Below are 24,140 nucleotides of genomic sequence, written 5' to 3'. Positions count from 1 at the left end.
TGCGCCCGCACCGTGCTCAGCCAGTGAGCGGACCGGTCTGTATGTGGGATCCGAACCCTCGGGCGGGAGCGCCGCCGCGCTTCCCAAGCGGCGCACTAACCAGTGTGCCACTGGGCCGGCCCGAGCATAGCAACATTTTGAGGGGAAAAAGACAGGACATTTCCTTTAGAGAAGGTGGAGAGTGTGGGAAAGATTTGTGGGACACTAAGAGGTTTTTGAGTGGGGTCTGCAAGGGAAAGCATGAAACACAGGAAAGATTTGTGGGACACTAAGAGGTTTTTGAGTGGGGTCTGCAAGGGAAAGCATGAAACATTGAATGTCTGGAAAGGATGGCATTACCCAGAGGCGATAGAGACTTTTATGATCTGGGTTTTGGCTGGCACATTATAGCCAGTATACATACTCAGTTGGATTTTAATTTATGATTGATTAATTAGGAACTGAAAATTATTCCATGTTTTGATTTAATTTACATGAACCTTATGAATCATGGATAGGGTATTTTCAAAGGCAATGGAAAAGAGAGAAAGGGAGGGAAAGTGGGAGAGACAAAGGGGAGAAGAGTGAGTGTGTTTATCAGAGATAGAGAGATTATATATGTAATATATAATAATTGTTATATAAATATGTATTATATTGGCTTAGTAGTAATTGATACCAGTTGTCTTTCGGCTGGTATGTTTATGTATTTCTAAGTCATTCAGGCTATATTTGTTATGCTTATCTTAGCCTAAGATGGCAAACTTGTCAAACTTGATTTGTCATAGCAAAACAATTATAGTTTCCTCAAGGTTTGCTAGAAATTATTTGTGTGGGACATAGCAAAACACCATTTCACACCATTTTCATTTTTGTTGTTCTTGTTCTTTTACAGTCGAAAGATTGTTCATTTATTTGTCTTTGCTGTGAGGCCACTGACAAACCTAGGGCTCAATTTAAGCTGTTGTTTACATAAGAATGCATTTTACTTTTGCTTTTGTAATTTAAAACAACTTTTCAGAGATCCATTTTGTGTGCATAACTAAGCCTTTAATCAGAATCGAGGCTCTGCATGTTTTTAATGATATTTTTGAGGGGAGCTTCTTCAGTCTAGATTTATTGTGTTCGTATGCCTGATTTTAGAGAAATTTTTTATAACTAGTCTATATTCCCCAAAAGATGACTATATTTTATGGGCTTTTCTTATTGATTAGAATTGGTCGACAACTGGATTGTATTTTACATTAAAAATTTTTGGTTGTCTTGTTAAAAATATTTAATAAGCTTTCTGATTTATTTACCGACTTGATTGTATAAAAGTTATTGTCCTTGTTCTTAAGTTATTTGCTTCTTCAGGCATTCTAACAGACAAGTTAAAAAATTGGCTTTCTTTTTGAACCGTGTTACCCTTCTACCCCGTATGTATGTGCATGTGTGTGTATGTGTATAATATATATAGATGTATACTGCCTTAACATATTTTATTTGAAAGGTAGAGAATATGAAATGTACATGACTAGTTTTGTGTATCCTTTTATTGTTTCAGGCACAAAATTTAATACTGGCTATTTTGCTTTAATAAGTCACGCAAATAATGGTGTTCATGTTCTTTTGCAAGTAATGTATTTTCTCCTTGTTATAGGTCCTTTTGTTCTGCATCACAGCTGCCATGTACATGTTCTTTTTCAGGTATGTTCTGTTATACCCATTTATTTTAATACCAAGAATAGTATTCCTTTATAATTTTTTTTATCAACTGTGAAACTAAAGTATTCCCCAAATAATTATCCTCTACTAGTAGCATGATTTTTTTTTTTTTTTTTTTTTTTAGCTAGGGTCAGAGATAAATTACTGTTCCTTCCTGAGTAGAGAAAAGAGAAACAGAAGGAAGATTTGCTTTTGCTTTTTTTCCCCCCCATTCTCCTTATATTCCTTTTTTTTTTTTTTTTTTTTTTTTGGTGGCTGGCTGATATGGGGGTCCGAACTCATGACCGTGGTGTTATAAGGCTGCACTCTAATCAACTGAACTGTCCTGCCAGCCCCTCACTTTCTACTTGTAGGTTCATGTTGGAAAGCTAAATATGTCAATTAATAGTACTCAAATCCTGATAAGTGAATTTCTTTTTTGGGGACCTGATTTTAAGTATTATTCACTCTCCTTATAAAACAATCAACATTTTAAGTTTAAATGAGAAAAAAAAATGGTAGAAGTGCTCTAAGCCATCCCAGCACACTAATCATAATCTGCAAAATATTAAGTTTGTCCATAATTTGTCCATAAAAAGTACAAGCCAAGTTGTACTTTTTCATTGACAGTGAGACTGAGGAATGTGTGTGGAAGGGGGGTGAGGTGGGGATAGTGTTGTTAGGATGGCTAAAGATTTAAGTGCCAATAAGAAGGATGTCTTTCATCTTCATATAATTGCAGCAGTGCAGAAATATGATTTTTGATTAGGGAGAGTCCACTCCTTCATTAAGTTCATTTTTAGTGAGACTAATTAATTTCCATTTATTTCACTCATTTGGGTAGTTATTTCTTGATTTTTCTGGATATAGGCAGAATTGAATCACAGCATATGGATCAGGCTTTTAAAATTAAAATTTGTACCTAATTAAAGAAGGCAGTTATGGAATTTTAATAAGATATATTTGATAGATATATTTATCTTTTTATTACAACTAAGATAATTCAACCATGTCATAATTTTGAAATCACAAATTTCCTGCCAGAACATTCTAATAAATACTTGATATAGCACAATAATATAATTTTAAATTATTTTGACTTTTAAAAAAATGTTATATGCAGATACAAAATGATGATTTTGTCATTATTATTCTTGTAAAGAGACAGCCAGGCTATTAGAAGGGTAAAAATGTAAAATAAAGATTCAAAGTACGGAGGATTTGATTTGTAAAAAATTGGTAATGGGATGCATAGTATTTTATTTATCAGTCCTCAGTGACTGAAAAATTGTTGGAGTTGTCTGGTCATCTTTGTGAAATTGTTTGATTTATCAGTTATTTTTAATGTATCTTTATATACACTATACTATTCCTGCAGTCTTGTTCCTGTATTTTAGTAAGTTAGAGGGGGGCTGGGGAAGTTAGGAACAATGGCCATTTCATCGATTGCCAGAAACTTTGTGATTATATTTAAACACATTATTAGGATAATATTGCAAGAAATTCATATGGTTTATCTTCGTATCATTATGTTCAGTCTAGTCTGAAGATATAGCATACCTTGTGGGGAAAATTTAATCATAAAAAGTTAAAAGTTAGAAACATAACTTTTGTTGACATGCGTAGGAAGAGAGAACAATATCAAGTAAATTTTCTTTCTGTAAAAAGTATTAGCAGAATAGGAAGTTGAATGAAACAATACTTCTCTGTGTGGCATTTAAATACAGAATATATAATTGACATTTAGCATTTCTTAGTCATCAGATGTTTTTGAGGTTTAAAAAACAAATTGTGTGTTGAATACATTGATAAATGCCAAATTTGTAGCATGGTTCTAGGAAATTACATTTTGAAAACTGCTGCCATCAACCTAGTATTTTTGGTGTAGAAAGAAATTCAACCCTATAAATAATGTGTTTTGGTGCAGAGCTACAGAACCTTTTCCTGTTTCAGTCACAAAGTCTGGGTTAAAAACAACAGTTTAAAATACTTTCCAGAAGGCTCAATACATGGTTTAAGTGCCAAGATAAACACTTTCAATTTTCTGAGGAAAGGGGTTGTTTTTCTCCCAAAAGAAGCACTATCACCAAATTCCTAGTGCTCTTGGCAGAAGGTAGTTTGAATAAGTCAACAAAAGAGGTTTGGTAAATGATAAAATAAAACCATTTATAAACTACTACAACCAAACAGCAGTGTTACATGTTTGCCTGAACTCTAGCTTGTGTTTGGAATGAACACACAATACTATACTTAGCACTTGGCAAGTTCAATTGCCTAATAATATTTTATCCTTAAAATTAAATTTTATTATAAGTACATATATTTGAGGACACATTTATTCCATTTATTAACAAATAATTTTAAGACTAATTGCATAAAATTGAATAATTAAATATTAAACGATACTGTCCCCAGGAATCCATTTATGGTAACCTCCTTTAAGAAGAGGAAGAGGGAAAAATTTTATGATTGGAATGAGTCAACTCGTGTATTTTCCTAAACTATATCTGGGAAAAAGGGAAATGAGACCCCCTTTTGATAGAAGAAGTGCCAGTGTTGTTTTTTTTTTTAAGAAAGAATTTGAGGAAGTAGTTCTATAAGTATTTTCTAAAGGTGTCACAGGATGTATGTTATAATATGAATTTACTTAAAAAGCAACACAATGTATTTGGTATTGAAAACTATGGTTAACAAAATGTGTAATGAAATATCTTACTTTGGCTTAGCTCTTAATAGTTTTTTTTAATGATTATTTTACATACATTATCTCACACATGGTGATCGTGATTTTCAGTCCATGCACCAGAAGAAAGGTTTATGTTCAAATGGAATCACTGGGGTTGGGCAAAGGTAAATGTGAAGAGAGAGCTCTAGTTCTGCTCTAGTTTTTAGCTAGCTGGCCTGCCAGCCACGTAGCTATCAAGATATCTATTGATACTAACACATGCTATGGATTCTGTTAGGAATTTGGGTACCAGGGAGAGTAAAACATATTTTGAAGATGTTTTGAAAGAAGGTTTTTTGTACAATCCCAGTGGGCATTCTTCTTAATGGTTCTGCCTCCTTTAATCAATCGCTTTTTTATTATGTATACTATTGTCATAGCTATGCCTTAGGGCATTGTCTGTTACTATCAATTCAGGACAATCAGAAGACATGATTGAAAACTTGATAGAAAATTCTGAGTCATGCACCCTTTGGTAAAGCATTTCTTTACTTCCAAGTATGTATTTATGGGTAAAGCCACCTGAATTTTTTCAAGTCAAAGGATTCATAATAGTTCTTGATTCGGGCTTCATGAGGATCTTTTCGACAGTCATGTGGGGAAAAGAAATGAGTTTCTTTAGGCTACTAGCTCTTTTTGTTTTAATTGAGAAGCAAAGGAAAGAATCAACAACAAATACCAAGCAAAACTATTGCACTTAATCCTGCTCACAAAAAATAGTGAAAAATGCAGTACTTTTAAAGGTATTTAAACATTGTTTAAACATTTATTGGTTTTATTTTCAACATTAAGTATCTATTTATGAAGGATATTTTAGAGAAAGGAAGTAATTCAGCATCATTTTTCTTTAATAAATAAATTTAAAATGACAGTATTATAAAGCATATTGTAACAACTTTCATGCCAACATAGTGAGTACTAGCTAGAAGTTTTTCCGGATGCCTTTGCAAAGGCAGCAACAAATCCAACAGCTTGTTTAGACATGTAGATTGAAAGACTCAGACTTGTCATTGCAATTAATCTACAGACTATATAGGACTGTATCTTAATAGAAATATTTTATAAATAATCTAACATCAACATTAAAAAGTATTGTATTTTTAGTTAGAAACCAGTGCAAATGAAAGTTTATTGTTGTGTTTTAAACATATTTAGAAACAGTATTTTTCTGCCACTTGATGAATTCTTATCAGCTCTCTGTGAAGGAACAAATAATAAACTATTTCATTAGCCTCAGGATATAGATTTAGTTTTATTATTTAAAAAAGCTACACTATTTATTGGCTGCATAACCTGCAGTTCTTGAGTGAATGTCTTTGTATAAGCTTACCTTAGTACCTTTGAAATAATAGCAAGTAAAGTACTTTTGCTCTTGCTCTTTCAACCATTTAATGATTTTAAGTGAAAGTCCTTTGAAAATATTAAGTTCTTTTTAAAAAAGGTATTTCAAAAATACACAAAAACCCAGTATAAAAAATTATATTATATATGGCATTTGGAGGTTAAAAGTTTTACTTCAAAATTAAGAGAATTTGACCTAAATAATTAGTTTTCATTTTAAAGAGATTGCTTGCAGCAATGCAGAGAGTGAATAGGTTTTGGAGGGGGCATATCACAGGTAATGGGGGGATACTGTTGCAGTTATCTAGGAAATAAATGGTAAGAACCTACCTGAAGTTTATGGTAATGATATGGTGAAAAGTAGATTTATGTAAGATATGAGGATTGCTGCTTGGATGAGGAAGAGGAAAATGCTGAAAGGTGAGCATTAGGAAATAGGGAAGCTGTGTGGAAATTGAGTACAGATTTTGCAAATACTGAGGTTGAGGTGCTTTTAGTACATTCAGATACAGAAATATAGATATCGGTTGGGTGTTTGGAGTTCAGGAGATAAATCTGGGCCAGGGATAGAAAAGTAGGAGTTATCAGCATATTATAGACAATAGTTTAAACCATGATTAGTGTAGTGTACACACACACACACAGACACACACACACGTGCACACACACATGAAAATTTCTCAGAATAATCCTTACTACATGTGATACATTTGAGTATTTTTCTTTCTAATTTATTTATTTAAAAAACTGCTTTAAACCAATAATGGGTAATAGCCATGTGAAAAAAACACTGAGCTAATACATGTGATTCCCTAGCCAAAGTAGACTTAAGAATAATGATGTTTTTAAACTAGTATTTATTTAAAAAACTGCTTTAAACCAATAATGGGTAATAGCCATGTGAAAAAAACACTGAACTAATACATGTGATTCCCTAGCCAAAGTAGACTTAAGAATAATGATGTTTTTAAACTAAGAGAGAAAGTTAACTAAAATAGGTATTATCTCTAGTGTTAATGCTGTAGATATGTCTAGTAAAGTAAGGGTTAAAAAGAGTTTATTTGCTTTAATAACAGGTAGTCCTTGATAACCTGGCAGAGAAATTTCTGTAGTTGGATTGGGATAGTTGATTAAGAAATAAATGTGAGATGAGGAAATAAAGTGACTTTAGTAAACTCAAGAAGCTTGAAAAAAAGAGAAAGCAAATTGTTAGAAGATTAAGGGTTTTTCTTTTGTTTTCTCTCTGTCTTTCTCTCTCTCTAGACAATAGAGACTAGAGTATGGGAAAGTTTAAGTGGATAAGAGTAGGTTGCATAAGAAGGAGAGATTGACAAATTGAGGGAAGGGAAAGAGAATAGATATAGTCTGAAATGTGGTACAAAGTGTCAACACATGCAGCTAGATTGTTAAACTTGTCCAGGAAAAATTGTGATAAATGATTAGGAAGAAATTGAAATTCTGTGTGGAAGCCTTGGGCACATGGTTTAAGTGAAAGAGGAGTAATGTAGAGAAGAGGTTGGAAATAGAAAAATATAATGCTTTTTGCTTTCTAACTACATGGTCATTCTTAAGAGGTAAATTATTCTCTTATAAATGTAGACGTGGACTCGTGAAACCAGTATTCCTCAGAAGATATATGCAGGTGAAATGAGGCACTTCCATTACTGGCAACCAAACCTTTGAGTTTAACAGAAAATGCAAAATTTTTCCCGTGAAAAGAGGAAGTATAGAAGTTGTTAGGACTGTTGCTTTCCTCAAAACATATGGAAAAAGTGAGAAAACATAGGTTCAGAAATGTTGTAAATCATTTCTTCTGAGAATGAAAGCTTATTATCAAGTCACAAGACTACAATCTGACTTTCTTTTTTGGTGGAGAAAATTAGCGTACTGTATCTAAAGATGAGAAACTTGTAGCAAAACCGTTTTCACTTTTTGCCTGCTAAACTGGGAGATAGTTGTGCCCAGATAAATAAATTACTCGAACATTTTATAATGAACACAAATGTTTCATTGTTTTTAGTAGAAGGCAAAAAGAAATAATTGTGTGGAGAAATAGTATAAACTTACAATGCAGTCCCCTAAGTAAGGACTTAATAGTCAGTTGCCTTTCAAAAAGTTGCTGCAGATTTTGTTTCCATGACAATGAAAATGATGTTTTTAGGTGGTTTTCTAAATGTGAGTATTTTGTTATTTTCAGTGATGTCAGAATTCAAGAAGTGGGTGACATTAATATATTATTAAATAAGCAAAAAGTTTACATCGTTAATATTATCATTCATTGTGAGTAGGCTTATTCTAGTTCCAAAGTAGTTCTCAGAGGTTCTACTGGATATAGGAGCCTCTTTGCAAATCAAGGTTGTGGTTTGCAGATGAAGAATGCACCATAATTATTTATATTTTTTTATACTAGTAGCCTGATGTACACTTCTAACCCAGTGCAATTTATACTCTGTTAGCATTGTTAAGCTAATCAGATTGGCACTATACAATCTTATTTCTTTTTTATTTAATCTTAAGTGATATCTTAGCTAGAATTTAATAGTAATAGTAGTTGTATCATGAAAAAGTAAACTTGTTTCAAGTTCTACAAATTGTCCTTATATTATTGACAAAAAAATAAATAATTCTTATAAGTTCACTTTACTTTTTAGGAGTTATGAAAAATGAAAATAAATTATTTTTGTTTTGACAGTAGACAGTTCACAATTTTTTTTTTTTTTTGGCAGCTGGCCGGCATGGGGATCTAACCTGTAACCTTGGTGTTATAAGGCTGTGCTCTAACCAACTGAGCTAACTGGCTAGCCTCAGTTCACAGATTTTAACAAAGCATTTTCTAGTAAAGGATTTCTGTTTTGAGCACGAAGAATTTTCTCTTTTGTATAAAAATCTGTTATCTTTGTGAAAGTCTGAGCAAATCAAATATTCATGCATAAAATAAATAAAAAGTCATGATACATTTCCAAAAACAGTGGCAAATCTTTGAAATAATTTTAATATATATATTTTTAAATGTAACATTAGCGATTTTTACTAGAGGGAGTTTTAGGTAAAACAGTACCCAGTAAATGTTTGAATGAAGGATAATGAGTTAAAAACATTTAATGATTAGAAATAAAAATTTTTAGCTTTTCAGAATTCTTATTAACTTAATTAAAAAATAAATGTGTTTTAGGAGGTTCCATGGTGTAACAGAAATTGTACCATATTCAATGCCATCTGTGGCAGACCTCTCTTTAGGTTTTATCTCTACCACTTACTAACTCTGTGGCCTTCAGCAAGTTACTTGGCTTCTTTCATCTTAAATTTTTCATCCATGAAATGATCCCTGTGGCTATGAGAACTTAAAACAGATTCTCCTACAACAAAATGTTTTTTTAAAAATGATATTTATGTTTCCAAGCCCATCTCTAAAAGTCATTTAACTTATAAGTGAATCTATAAAATATACCTGGAATATAGTGCCAGTGGTACTATAGAAACAATATTTATGATGATATTTCTTTGGGAAAATGCATTGATGTCCAACATGTTAGAGCTAAAGTAAAAGGATTGGAATTATCCAGTTGTGAGCTATTCTCCAGAGTCCCAGGCTTGGAGCAAGAGTTCAGTGCATGGGGAATGAGAAGTGAGGGGGTAGAAGAACAGAACTGGAGTTCTTAGGGATAGAATGGTTGAAAATAAAACAAAACAAGACAAGTTAATACTGCAAACTGGGGAGCCAAGGGATTGGGATTATGGTTTACAGTGGGCTTTTCCTTTCCTTCTTCATTCTTTTTCTTTTTTCTTCTCCATCTCTTCCCCACTTTGATACCATTCTGATTGGAGACTTATTGGGGCAGCACAGTAAGTGGGACTAGAGAAGAAGGGGTCTTGGAGGTATAGGGTGGGCACTATGGGGCTGGTAAGGGAGGGAGAAGGAGAACAGGGCAAAGAGACAGGAAATGTATTGGCCCTGAATTTGCAGAGTAGGAGCATTTTGCTATCCTTTTCTCTTTTGCCAGTTCTGTTCTAGTAAGTTAGTTCATCCACTGAAAACCAGATTAAAAAATCTAGAAAGATTAAGATGGGTGAAACCAAACAGGGTATCCTTTTCCCTTCATGATCCAAATCTCTCTAGGCATCATATTGAATCCTATTATATCATAACTCAACTAAATAAAGCCAGAGGTTACTCTTAAAAGTTTCAGCAAGCACTTTTCCATTATCTTTTCATAGCCAAACAGCTGTCATGCAGTTGACCCTCTTTCCCTGAAGGTAATTTTCTCACTTCCTGCCTGTAGCTGAGGGAGCAAAGGTAAAGAAGAGGCATAAGAGGAAATAATGCTAGGAGCACTAGGGTAAGAGAAAGCCTTTGCTTTGTTTGGCTGGAGTAGCCCTTCGTGTTTAAAGGATATTTTTGTTGTGTGTGTTATCTTAGTGTTGTTATAAGACACTGTTTCCTAAGAATTTGCTCGTATGTTCTCTGCTTGGTAAATTATGGAACTAGGAAGGATGTTTCAACTTTCTAATGAAATATATTAATGTTTCAGGTGTCTATTACAAAAATTGACCTCAAGACCTGCTTGTTACCCCAAAGTATAGGGTACCTACTGTCCTCATGTAAGTTTTCTTTGTCTTAAAGGAAAGTTTTTTAATGGGGATTTTTTCAAATGAAGTCTGAAATTATAAACTTTTTTGAATTAAATTTAATATTCACTCTTAATTTAAAAGACCACTTTATGGCTATTATTAAAAGATCTATTGTATTCGCCAAAATCAGGGATTCCACCTATATAAATGTATGTACATATATATCTCAGATATAGTTACAACTTATTCCATTTCATTTAGGCTTGAAATATAAATAAAATTCGTTTTTGAAAATATGAAATTAAAATTATTTGGTATAGGGTATAATTTACAGATTGTGAATATAGAAGTTGAAAGCTGTTTGGCTATGAAAAGGTGATAAAGGGCTTGCAGATACTTTTAAGAATCACTTTTGGTTTTATTTGAATTATGCTGTAATATGATGCCTAGAGGGTTTTTTAATTTTGGAAACTTATGATGAATATGAAAGGATTTATTTAGGATGTTAAAACTTACTCAGTAATGAGACATGATGTGATGTGAATTAATAAAATAGCCAGACTTCTATAGAAGACTATAGAGGGCAAATGTTCTCAAATTAAGATTATATTGAAGTGATTATAATAAAAATAAAATCTTTTGGTCATTGTAAAAAAATGAGCAAATACTGTTAAACAAAATAATAATAACCCATAATATTTTCTTTCAGAGATGAAAAAAACTACCCCCTTTGTATAAATCCTGAAAGGCCATCTGCTATGTCTGTCTGTCTCTCTTGCCTCCCCCCGCTCTTCCCCTTTCCGTCCCTTCCTTGGTCCTTTTCTTTCTTCCTCTTTCACTTTTCTCTTTCCCTCCACATGCATATTTCTATGTTCTCTCTCCAGCTTCTCAAATGAGATCATATCAAATAGGCTGTCAATAATATGTCTTTCCACATAAGCCGTAAAAATTCTCATATCAATCTTCAGTTCTTCACTAAGAAACTGCTGATAACTCTTAACATTGTGGATGTGCTTAAACTAATAATTCCAAGCATCATATTTTTTTTCAAGTTTTGGAATACTCTTCTGTGTGCTTCGATGTCTGCTTCTTGTTTAAGGAGCATTATTACTAATCACAGAAAGTTCTTAGACTAGACTTTGCTGATGCACATGCTCAAATTTGAAGCAGTTAAGTTTAATTGCTTGCTTGATCAGTTATGAGGAATGCTGAAATTCACTATGTCTTTCTCAAGCCTGACTCTTTGTTTCTATTATTTTCTACTGCTTGAGTTGTCTCTCAAATTTGAAGCAGTTAAGTTTAATTGCTTGCTTGATCAGTTATGAGGAATGCTGAAATTTACTATGTCTTTCTCAAGCCTGACTCTTTGTTTCTATTATTTTCTACTGCTTGAGTTGTCGCAGAGGTATTCGAGGTACACTGTAGTATAGCAGAGTTTGGTTAAGAGCTTGAACTCTGGAGTACAACTATGTTGGTTCAAATCCTCATTCCATCTTACTTGTTTTGTGACCTTGGGTAAGTTACTTAGCCTCTCTGTGCCTCAGGTTTCCTATCTTAGATAGGAATAGTGATAGTATTTACTTCATGGGGTGGTTGTGAGTATTAAATGTCTACACCGTAGTAAGCACTCAATAAATATTAGCTTTTTAATTACTTAAATCTGAGCTGTAAACATCACTTAATACATGATTCTGTTTATATGCAATGTCCAGCATAGGCAAATCCATAGAGCTAGAGATTAGATTGGTGGTTGGCTAGGACTAGCGAGTTGAGGAAATTGGGGAATGATGACTACTAATTGGGTATGTGGGTTGTTTTAGGGGTGATGAAAATGTTCCAAAAGTAATTGTGGTGATGGCTGCACGGTCTGTGAATATACTAAAACCATTGACTGATACACTTTAAATAGTGAATTATATAATATGTGGCTTATATCTCAACAAAGCTGTGAATATATTTTCAAATGTAAGTGTGATGCATTTCTGATCAAAATTAAAAGTCACAGATTGTCAGATACAGATTGTGATCATAAGAATGCACTTTGTACATCTGTGAAGTCCCTTGCTAATAACACATTCCAATTTAGTTTGAATGGAAATTAAATTTATAGTCTTTGGAAATATAAATTATCAGTTCATAACTTCATCATATTTTGAGCATATAATTTCATAGATTATATTTGATTATATATTGATATTGATTATATTTTGAAGAACACTTATTTTACTGTATTTTCTGGGTGGAGGTTCAAAAGCACTCAATCTACTTGCCATGGATGATTTTTGAAATGAATCGAAGGACACAGGAGGAAATTATATTATGTATCATGTTGCATTATATTTTTCCTCTTTCATGATCTATTCTACACATTTTTTCAGAAATATCACAGCAAAAATTGGAAATATTTTATTTATTTCAAGTTATGTCCTTAAAACTTAAAATATCCATGTTTGGAGACTTATTTTTCATGCTGTATAGGTTCAGTAACTGGGCTTATTGGGAGAAAAAATATGTCATCTATATCCAAGCTTAGCTGAAACTCACAGTAAAACAATATTTTTTTCCACTATTATCCATTTTCAGCACAGATTTTGTTGCAAATGTGTGAAAGAGTCACTGAACCAGGAACATGTTTACCTGCAATGTGAGCCAATAGAAATGGGAGAAGCTTTTAAGTTCTAAAATTTCAGTCATCTCTGTCCAGAGTCTTCCTTAGAGGAAGCAAAAAGTAGGTCTTCTCCCTTTTTTATATTCCCTTGTCAATCACAAAGCCTCTTTGTATTGGGGGGCTTTGATGGTAACTGAGTGCTGGCTATTTATCATGTTTTTGCCATCTAAAATGCAAAATAAAAGGAGAAGGAGAACACAGCTTTGGGTTCTCAGTGTTTGTGGCAGACCAGGACCTCTGAATCTCAACTTCCCTGGAATGCTTTCTGATGTGATTTGATCACTGAAGTGGACTGTGCAATTATTAATGGTTTTGAGCTCCTTGAGTGTGTTTGGAACAAGAATGATATTAAAAACCAGGTGATGGAAAACAATTGAGTGTATTGGATTTGATTTCTTAGGTCTATCACGAAGCATCAAGCTCTAATAACACTGGAAGCATAATTGCTATCTTAACTTCTGGTTTTTTTTCCTTGCATGTTAAAAAATGTTTTGTGAATTGGATAATTCCAAATTCTAGTATTGTGTATAAAACTTCTTTGCAGGTAGTCATTTTAAGATATTTTCAAGGGTTTTTATGGAAGATAAGACTTTCCTCCCCTTAACTTTTAAAATCACCAGCAACTTCTACTGATATGAAACATATAGGGAGATTTATTATAGCAAGCATACCTTGTTGAAATTATTTGAATTATAAGAATTTTATAATAAGTAAAATTTTTTTATTACTTTGCTGAATTCATTGTTTATTTCTTTTGGATTTATCTTTCATCTCATGATTTTCTATTACATTTTAATGGTTAGGAAGAACTGTGTGAATGAATGTGAGACAAACTGATGGAGGTTTCACCTTCTTAAAAGAATATAGGCTTAATAAAATAGGGTATTAATTTTTAAATAGTTCTTTGGAAAAGCAGAAATAAAATAATACTGATAAGGATGAAAAAAGAAAGGTTTGTTATCAAATGAGGTATTTCTCTTTATTGATTCCTAAATATCCATTTGTTATTTATGAACTGTTACAAATGTAAACACCAGATGTAAGGGTATAAGGGAATTCTTAAACTTTAACATGCACACACATCACTTAGGGATCTTATTAAAGTGAAGATTATGATTCAGCGGGGATTTGAGCTTCTGCATTTCCAACAAGCTCCCCGGTGATGCCAATCAATGCTCATGGTCCTGGGATTGCACTTTGAATTGCAAAGCTGTATTTCACATCAAGAAATAAATTATGAAAATTTTCTTAAACTCTGAAATTTTAAAAAAAATCCAGAAAATTTAATTTCACTGCCTTTCTTGGAAATCTATTACAGTAGTTCACAAGTAGAGTCAAGCATTTTCCTTGAATATCTCGAATCTCTATAAAAAGAGGGAATGGGCTTTCCCTAAAGTACTTTTCTCTGTTGAAACAACTATTCATGTAATTGTTTTAGATGCTCAAATATTATTAGAGCTCTTTCCTTCCCTCTTACTTTCTTCTCAAAATCAACTTTCTGTAACATTTTCATATACATATTTTGCCAAAATATGTGTATTGCCAAAATATATATTTTGAATTTATAGTCTATTTCTTTTGAATTTATCTTTCATCTCGTGATTTTCTATTACGTTTTAATGGTTATTATCCCAGTTTATCTGCAAATCATCCATGTGGGATAGAAATCATAAATCTGTTATTTAATTATTTAGTGAGTAAATTGATGAAATAGAGACTTCTCTGATATAAAATTTATCATTAATCAATCTATGAAACAAAAGGACTAGTAGAAGCAAGTCTCCTTTTTCTTTTTTTACAAATTTAATTGTATAAGTAATATACTAAGTTTTAAAAAGAAATTCAAATAATATAAAAGTATATGCAGTAAAAATTGAAACTTCTCACCCCTTTATCCACCTCCCTCTTCCTACTTCTCTTGTTGAAACTATCTTAATAGTTTGTATATATTTGTCCAAAATTCTTTTTATACGTCCTTCCATACCTATGTTTATGTTTTTTAAAAAATAGTATCACATATTATATATTGTTCTGTAGTGTTTTGCTTATTTAATCTATCTTAGAGTTCTATCCATATGTCAGCTATCTATCATATAGATCTACCTTATTGTTTTTAGGGCCTGCAAAAAAATCTATAAATGATTCTTTAAACCCTTTCACTAGACATTTATTCTGTTGGCAGTTTTTCACTATTACAAACTGTAGAATTGTGAAAATTATTTTAAAGATATACTTGTGCCAATGTTTCAGTATTTTTGTAGGCTGGTTACCAAGAAATAGATTCTCTGGGTCAAATATACCAGATGTATTTCATTTTAATAGATATTGCCAAGTTGTCTTCTAAAAAAGGCAGTACCAATTTACTTTCCCTCCAAGAGTGCTTATTGATTCCTACATCCTAGGAATTTTTACTTTAGTCAGTTAAATGAGCTAAAAGGTAATGTCTCATTTTCGCTTACTTTACATTTCCCTGATAACTAGTGTGATAAAACACCTTTTCATCAGTTTATAAGCTATTTTGATTTCAGACCCTCTACTCATTTTTTATTGTGCTGATTTGTAGGAGCTGTTTGTATGCTATTAATTTATTCTTTCCTGTTATATTGTTGTATCAATCTGCTAGTGTAAACAACAAGCCCCAAATCTGATTGGCATGTAACAGCAAACTAGTTGGCTGGACCAGCTCTTTTTCACACTGCAGGTCTGCGAGGCAGCTGGGGCAATCCTGCTCCCCATGTGTTCATTCTGAGCCCCAGGTGGGGGACAAAAGCTATGCAAGGAGAGCTGTCCTCATGGCAGTGGCATGAAATTTGTTTTCACAAACATCATCTACAAAATATGAATACATGTATACCTTAAGTACTTTATGTGAACCCAGCACACGTAAATGTCTGCACATTTGCCAAGGCATTTTCTTTGAGTGTGAGTTCCCTAGGTTGAGTTCTGGGTTGCTTTTATTGTATAAACCATACTTGTAAGGTATTGTCTTTTCACAGCATTCAACTCAGTTTCTATGGAAAAAAACTTTCTTCCTTTTTGGTTTATGTGGTATGTAAGTCAGTTACATAATTACATTAACAAGTACAACTGACAAACACATTTGGGGACAAAACACAGCTGACTCTTGGCAAGTATATAACTCAACTAATATGAACAGAAGTGTATGTGGTCATTATTCAGGAGTGTTGTTTATATCTCTGATCAGTCTATGCAAACATTAGAATGTTTTACAGAGAGAAAGTAGAGAAACTGAGTTAAATTTGTCTTATTAAATATAGCCTCTTAAATGGAAATTGGATAAGAGAACTTCTACTGTAAGAGCACTTTTTAGAAATATTTATTAACTTCTAATTCTATATCTTTTGTGACTGCACTATCATCATCACTGTCTCTTCCGTTCTTTTAGGATTTCTTTCCTGCCTTGAAAGTTCTCAAGATCTGACTCCACCACCCCCATCCATTTTTTTTTAGCTGTTATTTATTCTAGTAGAGCCAAACTTCAGTCATACTTTTTCTGTAGGAACCAGTTGAAATATTTGACATATGTCTTGATGCTTACGTATTCTAGCCTAAAAATAACGGGGCAGTTAAAAAATTCATAGACTGTATGCAGATTTAGTGTTCTTTTAAGTTCATTTGATATGTTGCGAGATTTTATAAGCAACGTTATTATCCTTTGAAGTGAATAATAGCAATATTTAATGTTTCAGAGGATCATATGTTTTTATAGTAGGAAGCAAGGTAGAAATTATGTAATACAGCATTGTCACTTTTCTGTTGAAGAAATTGAATCTCCAAGAAATTCTGTGGTTTGTCCTAGATCATACAGCAGTTAGTGGTACAGACAGAAGTAAAAATTTGAATAATTTACTTTAAAATATCATGAATTATTTAAAAACAATCGAATATTTTGAAGTTTATATAAGGAGCATGGCAAAGACCCAGTTTATATTTGTACTCTTAGATACTACAACATGGTGGAAAGCCTTTTTGATAGGAAAGATGAAATTAAATAGGAAGACCTAGAATTTAAAGATAGAAATTTGGTCAAAATTTTCCTAATCCATATTTTGGATTTTTTATGTGAAATAGTTTAAACTATACTCAAAATACTATTCATGGCACTATTTATCTTTCTGTTTGAAATAGTGAATATTTCTGATTATTGCCAATAGAAATTTCTGAAATTCTGTTCTTGTGACTAGATTTTAAATCAGAAAGGAGGATAATAGGCACTTTATAGTTAGATGGCTATGAGTTTTGTTTTGTTTTTGACAGGTGCAGTGATCCGAACCATTGAACTTGGTGTTTGTTATAACACCACACTCTAACCAACTGAGCTAACCAGTGAGCCCCACAGGTGGCTATGATTTCTGTCTCTGTGTTTCAATCTCTCTCTTTCCCCTTCTTCCTCTCTTCCCTCCCCATCTTACCCTGTTTCTTTTCTTATCTTTTTGTGTTTTTTTGTTTTGTTTTTTGCTTTTGATTTAATTTATAATATCAAGGAAATAACTAGTAATGCACAATGGCACCTAATATTAACTATCTGTGTCATTTAAAATGTGACAGATGTGTGTGGACTGGCGTTTTAGAACCAAATTAAATTTTATGTTATTGTTTTCTTATGCATTATTGATAAATTATTTTTAAGAGGAAGGAATTATACTTTACATTAGCACATATTTATAATTATTTTTGCTATTTTCAGCACCGCACTCTCCCAAGTGAGCCACAGGCCAGCCCCTATTTCTGCTATTTTATCATAAATTGATTGCTGGTTTTCTTATGAAATGTATGCAGATATGTATTGAAGATTTATTTGACAAGCAGTCTGTTGTACATTTTTAGGGTTTCAGCTGTGTAATCTGCAGTGTAGTTTCAGCTTACTAGGTGTAGTCAATTGTTGTTTAAATTCAGTCTTCCAAATCTATGATACTTTAATTTCATCTAGGAAGTCAGAAGTATCTAAAACATTATTCTTTATTAGCTTTGAGGACGTTATCTTGTTTCTAGTATTGTAGAGCTAAGGCTAGGGTCTGGAGTTCACAGACCCTTCAAGCACGTTCACAAATCCTTCACACGCAGGTCTGTGAGCTAAGTAACCAGCAAAAAGATCCTTGGAGCCGTGGTTGAAGAGAGAATAGTCTTTATTAGCACACACAACACTGTGAGCTAAGTAGTCCACAGAGAAACTCAGAAACTCAACTGCTACTGGCAAAGTCCAAAGAGAAAACTGAAACTGAGCAACTGCCAGCAGAGTAAACATGCTCAATTGTTAGACACCTGAGCTCTCTATCCCTGCCTGCTTCACAAAACTGCAGAACACACAATAGTAATTAACTAGAAAGATACATGGGTACACACACGCACTAACTCCACCCACACACTAACTCCACCCACACACAACTTGTTTACAAGAAATGTAGATGGAGCCTGACTAAATTATCGTATTTTCCCCATAATCCACCCCTTCACGGTCCCTCCCTGTACAATCTGTGCATTAAAAATCTTCTGTGATGTTCCCTTAGTGAGGATAAATGACCCTTTTTTTTTTTTTTTTTGTCTTTTGTCTTTTTCCGTGTCCGGCAACGGATCGCAACCCTCAGTGTTGCCCCCGTACCGGACCGGGGACCGGCAACGGGATTGCAACCCTCGGCGTTGCCCCCGCACCTCACTCAGCCAGTGAGTGGGAACCGGTCTGCATGTGGGATCAGAACCCTCGGGCGGGAGCGCTGCCACGCTTCCCAAGTGGCGCGCTTCCCAAGTGGCACACTTATCCAGTGTGCCACCGGGCCGGCCCTAAATGACCCTTTTATTTATACAACCTATTGTCTGTTCAATATGCCTTAAGGCTTGTCCTGTAGTTCTGTCCTTTAGCCACACATGTCTGGTTAGTAATCATCATTGGTGTGACTTTCCTTGGGAATCTTGTAGTCATACTGATGTGAAGTTCAGTGCATATTCACTAGATGATCATGCCAATGTATGTATGTACCCAGTTGACTCTAGTGCAGTGCTTGCAGCCAGAAGACTATGGGTGAAAAGACAGAAGGGTTATTGGTACCAATAGGGGAAGTTCTCACCCCTCTGGTTCAAGATACATGCCAGTTTGCCATCCTGAAAAAGGATGGTTGCAGGAATAGGTATCTTACCTGGTTTATGATACAATATTTTATCTGCTAACACTGTGGGATCTACAGTTTCTACATGTAACAGTATAGGGCAATTCATAATAGGCCATAATGATAATACGAATGTGCCCTTTAGAATAGAGCACTTATCTGTTCCAGGCCACATTACTTTTACTCAAGGAGGCCAGGTACTTGTCACCCAAGGTGAAACTTGCAAGCCTTCCTCTAATCCTTTTCCCCGAGGCCCTATTAAGCCAACTCAGCATATTATTCTCCAAGGCCTTTCCCATTGTACTGTCTGTCCTTGTCGCAAATGGGTTGGGGCTGGTAAGAGAATATTTCCATTCTTACCATATCCTGGTTTCAAAAGCTCATCTTTAGTAGTGACTCGCAGTTGCATAGGTGCTGTAGCCCTATGCAACAGAGCTCACACTGGAGAGGGCCTACCCTTGCGGGTTATCTCATTTAGAATCCTGACTGTTGGCCATAACCGCCATGTCCACCCCTTGAGGGATGGGGGTTGGGTAGATAGCCTTAGTCCCTTTTAAAAAAGACATAGCTGTATTAACAGCTGTGAAGATGCATCTGAAATTCTCCGACCTTGGGAGTAGTCCAACAAAGTCCACCTGCGATTGAGTCAGGGGTACCCTTCCTTTAGTTATTTGCCCATCTGTGTGGGGCATCCACCAGGGATGTGGACTGTCTTGAGCACACACAACAGGCATTCACTACATCTTCCAATTATATAGGCAGGGCCCATACACATGGTTTTACTGCCAGCATGCTGCATTCGTTGATGTAACCACTGGGCTACATCAGCAGGTGGGGCTTTCTCTAGCCATCTTACCTTAGTCAAGGCATTGGCTTCATCATTTCCTGGACTGGCTAAGGGGAAGTGTCCTGTGACATGGAACAGAGTTATTTCTTTCTCATGTCCCAATTCCCATAACTCTTGCCACATGGCTTGTCCCCAAAGGGGTTGGTGGCCTACCACCCGCCATTAATATTTCTAAGTAGAGATCCAAAGGGTTAAACCTTTGAACACAGCCCAGCTGTCAGTATAGATAGTTAATGGCCCAAGCTCATTTTTTTTTTCACCATCCATACTGCTCTCAGTTCAGCCCATTGACTGCTTTGCCCTGTGCTGTTTTCATACCACATGGTATCTGTTGAGGGCTGGACAGCAACAGCTGTCCATGATGCTGAAGGTCCCATGCTAGAGCCATCTGTATACCAAGCTTGCTCTGTGATAGGTCCCTGTCCCTCATGGAAATGTGTAGCCTCCACCTCCATGGGTAACAGTTATGTCAAAGTTTCCTCCACAACCTCTACTGGGCCTAGCACAGTTTGCAGCTCTTTGGACAGAGGACTCGTTGACACAGTGCTCCTTTGTTCTATATATGCTCCCCATTTAGACAAAGTGGGAGTCTGAGCTACACACGTTTTAAGGTTGGTGGCCCATGTGCACAGCCAACCTGTTACGGGGTGTGTCATCCTTACTAGGATTTTGGCAGTTCCTGTGATAGCTTCAGTGGCTATCAAGGCAGAATACACAGCTGCTAACTGCTTTTCTATTAGGGTGTAATGCACTTCAGCACCCTTCCAGAGCTGAGAGCAGAATCCTACAGGTGTGTGGAGTCGGTCTTGTCTCTACCACAAACCCCTCCTGGGTTGTATGTACTAACTAACTCAAAAGGCTTAGTGGGATCAGCCACTTGTAAAGCCTGTACTTGCTGTATTGCCCTTTTTGCAGCCTGGTAAGCTTGTTCTACTTCCTCAGTCTAATCCCAGGGGGCTCCTTTCTTTGTTAATGCATATAGTGGGCATGCCATTTGGGCCATATGGGGTACAAAAGCTCTCCAATACCCCAAAAGTCCCAAATATGTCTGTAGCTGAGCTACTGTTGTGGATCGAGGGTATGCCTATATCTTATCTATAATAGCTTCTGGGATGACCCTTGTCTTACCTGACCAAACCACTCCCAGGAATTTGACTGACAGCCCAGGTCCTTGCATTTTGGCTGTCTTCACGGCCCACCCCCATTGTTCCAAATAACTTAGCAGCATTGGAGCTGCCTGGGTTAAATCTGAAAGAGAATCAGAGGTAAATAACACATCATCAATGTAGTGAAACATTGTAACAGTGCTGGGCCTAGTCCACTTGGCTAGGTCCCCAGCCAGCAAACCATGACAGATGGTTGGGCTATGCAGATAACCTTCCTAGTCCACTTGGCTAGGTCCCCAGCCAGCAAACCATGACAGATGGTTGGGCTATGCAGATAACCTTCCTAGTCCACTTGGCTAGGTCCCCAGCCAGCAAACCATGACAGATGGTTGGGCTATGCAGATAACCTTCCTAGTCCACTTGGCTAGGTCCCCAGCCAGCAAACCATGACAGATGGTTGGGCTATGCAGATAACCTTCCTAGTCCACTTGGCTAGGTCCCCAGCCAGCAAACCATGACAGATGGTTGAGCTATGCAGATAACCTTGGGGCAATACTTGAAAGGTCCACTGTCTTCCTTCCCACATGAAGGCAAACTGATCTTGGCTATCAGCTCAGATTGGAATGGAGAAAAAAGCATTTGCAAGGTCCAAGACATAAGATAAGTCCCCAGCTGAGCCATCAGCTGATCCATCAAGTCAGGAACTGAAGGCACAGCTGCATGCAAAGGAGGCACTACTTTGTTCAGTTCTTGATAATCTACAGTCATTCTCTAGGTACAATCAGGCTTTTTCACTGGCCATACTGGCGTATTAAATGGGCTTTGAGCCGGATGAATAATGCCAACTTTCTCTAATTCTAATATAGTGGCACTTGTCTCTGCATGTCCTCCTGGTAGGTGATACTGCTTTACATTAACTACACGTCTTGACTTGGGTAACATCTGTGGGTCATGTTTAGCATATCCTTGTAACACAGGCTTTATTGTCTGTATTCATAGCTGAAACTCTGCAACTGTTGTTTGCAGGTGCAAACCATAAAATACATCCATACCCAAGATGTAGTCAGGTACAGGAGATATATATACAGTATATACATGAGGAGGTAATCTTCCTATGCCCAATGGCAGTGACACAGCTTTGACCTCAATGGTAAGTCCTCCATGGCCATCTATATGAACTGTGGCCCCTGGAAAGTTATCTGGATTGCCATATATCAGGCTACATTCTGTACCTGTATCCACCAATGTCAAAACACACTGCACATTTGTCCTCGACCAATATATTGCCAATTCAACATGAGGCCTCCAGTCCTCACCTGCCCCCAAAAGATGAGTATCTTGGCCTGTTCCCTAATCAAAATGGAACAGTTCATCCACCTCCTCGGGAGCAACCAAAAAGTCCTTTAAGTCCACTGTGCATACCTTGCTACCTGTTTCCTGACGTTTGGTGAAATGCTGTTCAGGGCGCAATTGCTGCCACAAAGCAAATAGGACTGCATTTGGCTGTCAGTAGCTGATTTTATCAACCCCTGCTGCAAGCAAGTCAAGCCACACCTGCTTTCGGCTAGTCTTGCTTGGTCCCTTTGGGATAAAATCCCAAGTATTTCTTGGGGGTTTGGTCTTAGCCACCTTTCGGACCCCTTTTGCTTGTCTCCTATCCTCTACTTCACGTAATGGCTATCATGGTCGTTAGCTCATGTATAGGATGACGAATGTATGGAGCCAGTATAGCCATCAGTAACCCAAAGGATGTTGACGGGGCATTTTGCAGCACTATGTCTCTCATGCTGCCTGTAAGATTTTCATTGTCCAGGTCATGAGTGTTCACATTAAACATGGACTGCCGCATCCCTAGCTCTCGAATTATTTGAACTAACTCAGCATACATTTGCCATTTACTGACAATCTTGGGCAGTTCTCCAGCATTTGCCCACACGGTTTGGGCAGCTGCACTCACCCATTCCATTAAGGAGTGATTACCTGGCCTTTGTGCGTATCTGTGGCTATTCTGCAGCTGCTGCCTCAGGGATGGGTGCATGGTGATGGAGGCCAATTTTTCCATCTCCTCACCAGAGCATATCACACTATCCACCCTAGGTCCCATAATGACAACAGCCAAGCAGCCAGGGGCTCCCCCTGTTTCTGCCGAAACTGTTTCCCCAAGTCAACTAACTCCACCTGGGTAGATGGGACATAGGTGGTAAATTGGGTCACCTGTGGATTGCTCACTGGTTGTCCGCCTGGTCCCATAGGCTGCTCGTGTTTCACTTTCTGGTGCACGACAGGTCGTGCCTGGGGATGCATGGTCTCCCCCAACTCACCACTGGGTTTGTCATCTTCCCTGGTGTGAGAGACAGGAGTGGCCAGTTGCCGCATGTCATCCTCCAGGACATCTATCTGCACTTCCAATGACTCTGCTTTCCGCTTCAAATCTGCCAGTAGCTGCACGTCATCCTCCAACAACTCTTTCTGCTTCAAATCCTGATCAGTTTGCAGCAGAGTGAGTGGTAGCTGAAGGGGCGCATGGACGAAGGAATCACGCGAGACCCGGGCTAACAGTTCGCCAGAGAAGTTCCGCTTTATTCAAGGACTGCACGTACATTTATAGGGAGTTGTGTTCCAGGTTTGGATAGGGGGTGGATGGGATGGTAGCTGATTGGACGGGGCTGGGCAGGAGGTGAGCCTCGACTTGTGACTGGCTGAGGTTTGGCGTGGGTGGGCTTGGGTGTTGGCACCGACGGGCTTGTTTACTGCGGAGAAGAACCCGGAAGGGTGCCATATTGCTAGGGAATGCTCCCCCCCCTCCGCTTGAGTGCCCACGGCATCCCTACATTTGAGTGCCTACATTATCCTTACATTCCTCCCTTTTTCCTCTGTTGTGGGAATGGGTTGCCGTGATCTTCGAGCTACTTCCTGCTGGATGGGGGCATAGTAGGGGAAGAAGAATTGGGGGGAGATTGGGGATTTTGTAAGAGGACCCAAAAGAGGGTAGAGAATAAGATAATTTCAAAGGGGGAGAACCCTAGAAAGGTTCCCTGAAGCCACAGGTCGGTGATTTGTTGAGTCCGGTGTGTGTAGAAGGCTGTGGGGGAGAGCA

The 24,140-nt window shown here is 36.5% G+C and overlaps 1 protein-coding gene across 2 annotated transcripts in view; it reads left to right on the top strand.

The window, feature by feature from the left end:
• The window catches only part of TMEM135 (transmembrane protein 135), a 262,415-nt gene that overhangs the window by 162,321 nt on the left and 75,954 nt on the right, over positions 1 to 24,140 (top strand). For both annotated transcript variants that reach the window (XM_008572521.1, XM_008572520.1), the window contains one exon: positions 1,622 to 1,668. In XM_008572521.1, the coding sequence (XP_008570743.1) occupies positions 1,622 to 1,668 (47 nt within the window). The remainder of the gene's footprint in view (positions 1 to 1,621; positions 1,669 to 24,140) is intronic.

Source organism: Galeopterus variegatus, unplaced genomic scaffold (assembly GCF_000696425.1).
Source record: "Galeopterus variegatus unplaced genomic scaffold, G_variegatus-3.0.2 Scaffold798, whole genome shotgun sequence".
In the NCBI taxonomy this organism is placed as follows: Eukaryota; Metazoa; Chordata; class Mammalia; order Dermoptera; family Cynocephalidae; genus Galeopterus; species Galeopterus variegatus.
Note: the sequence above shows the minus strand (reverse complement) of the source record. Positions and strands in the feature narration are given on the sequence as shown.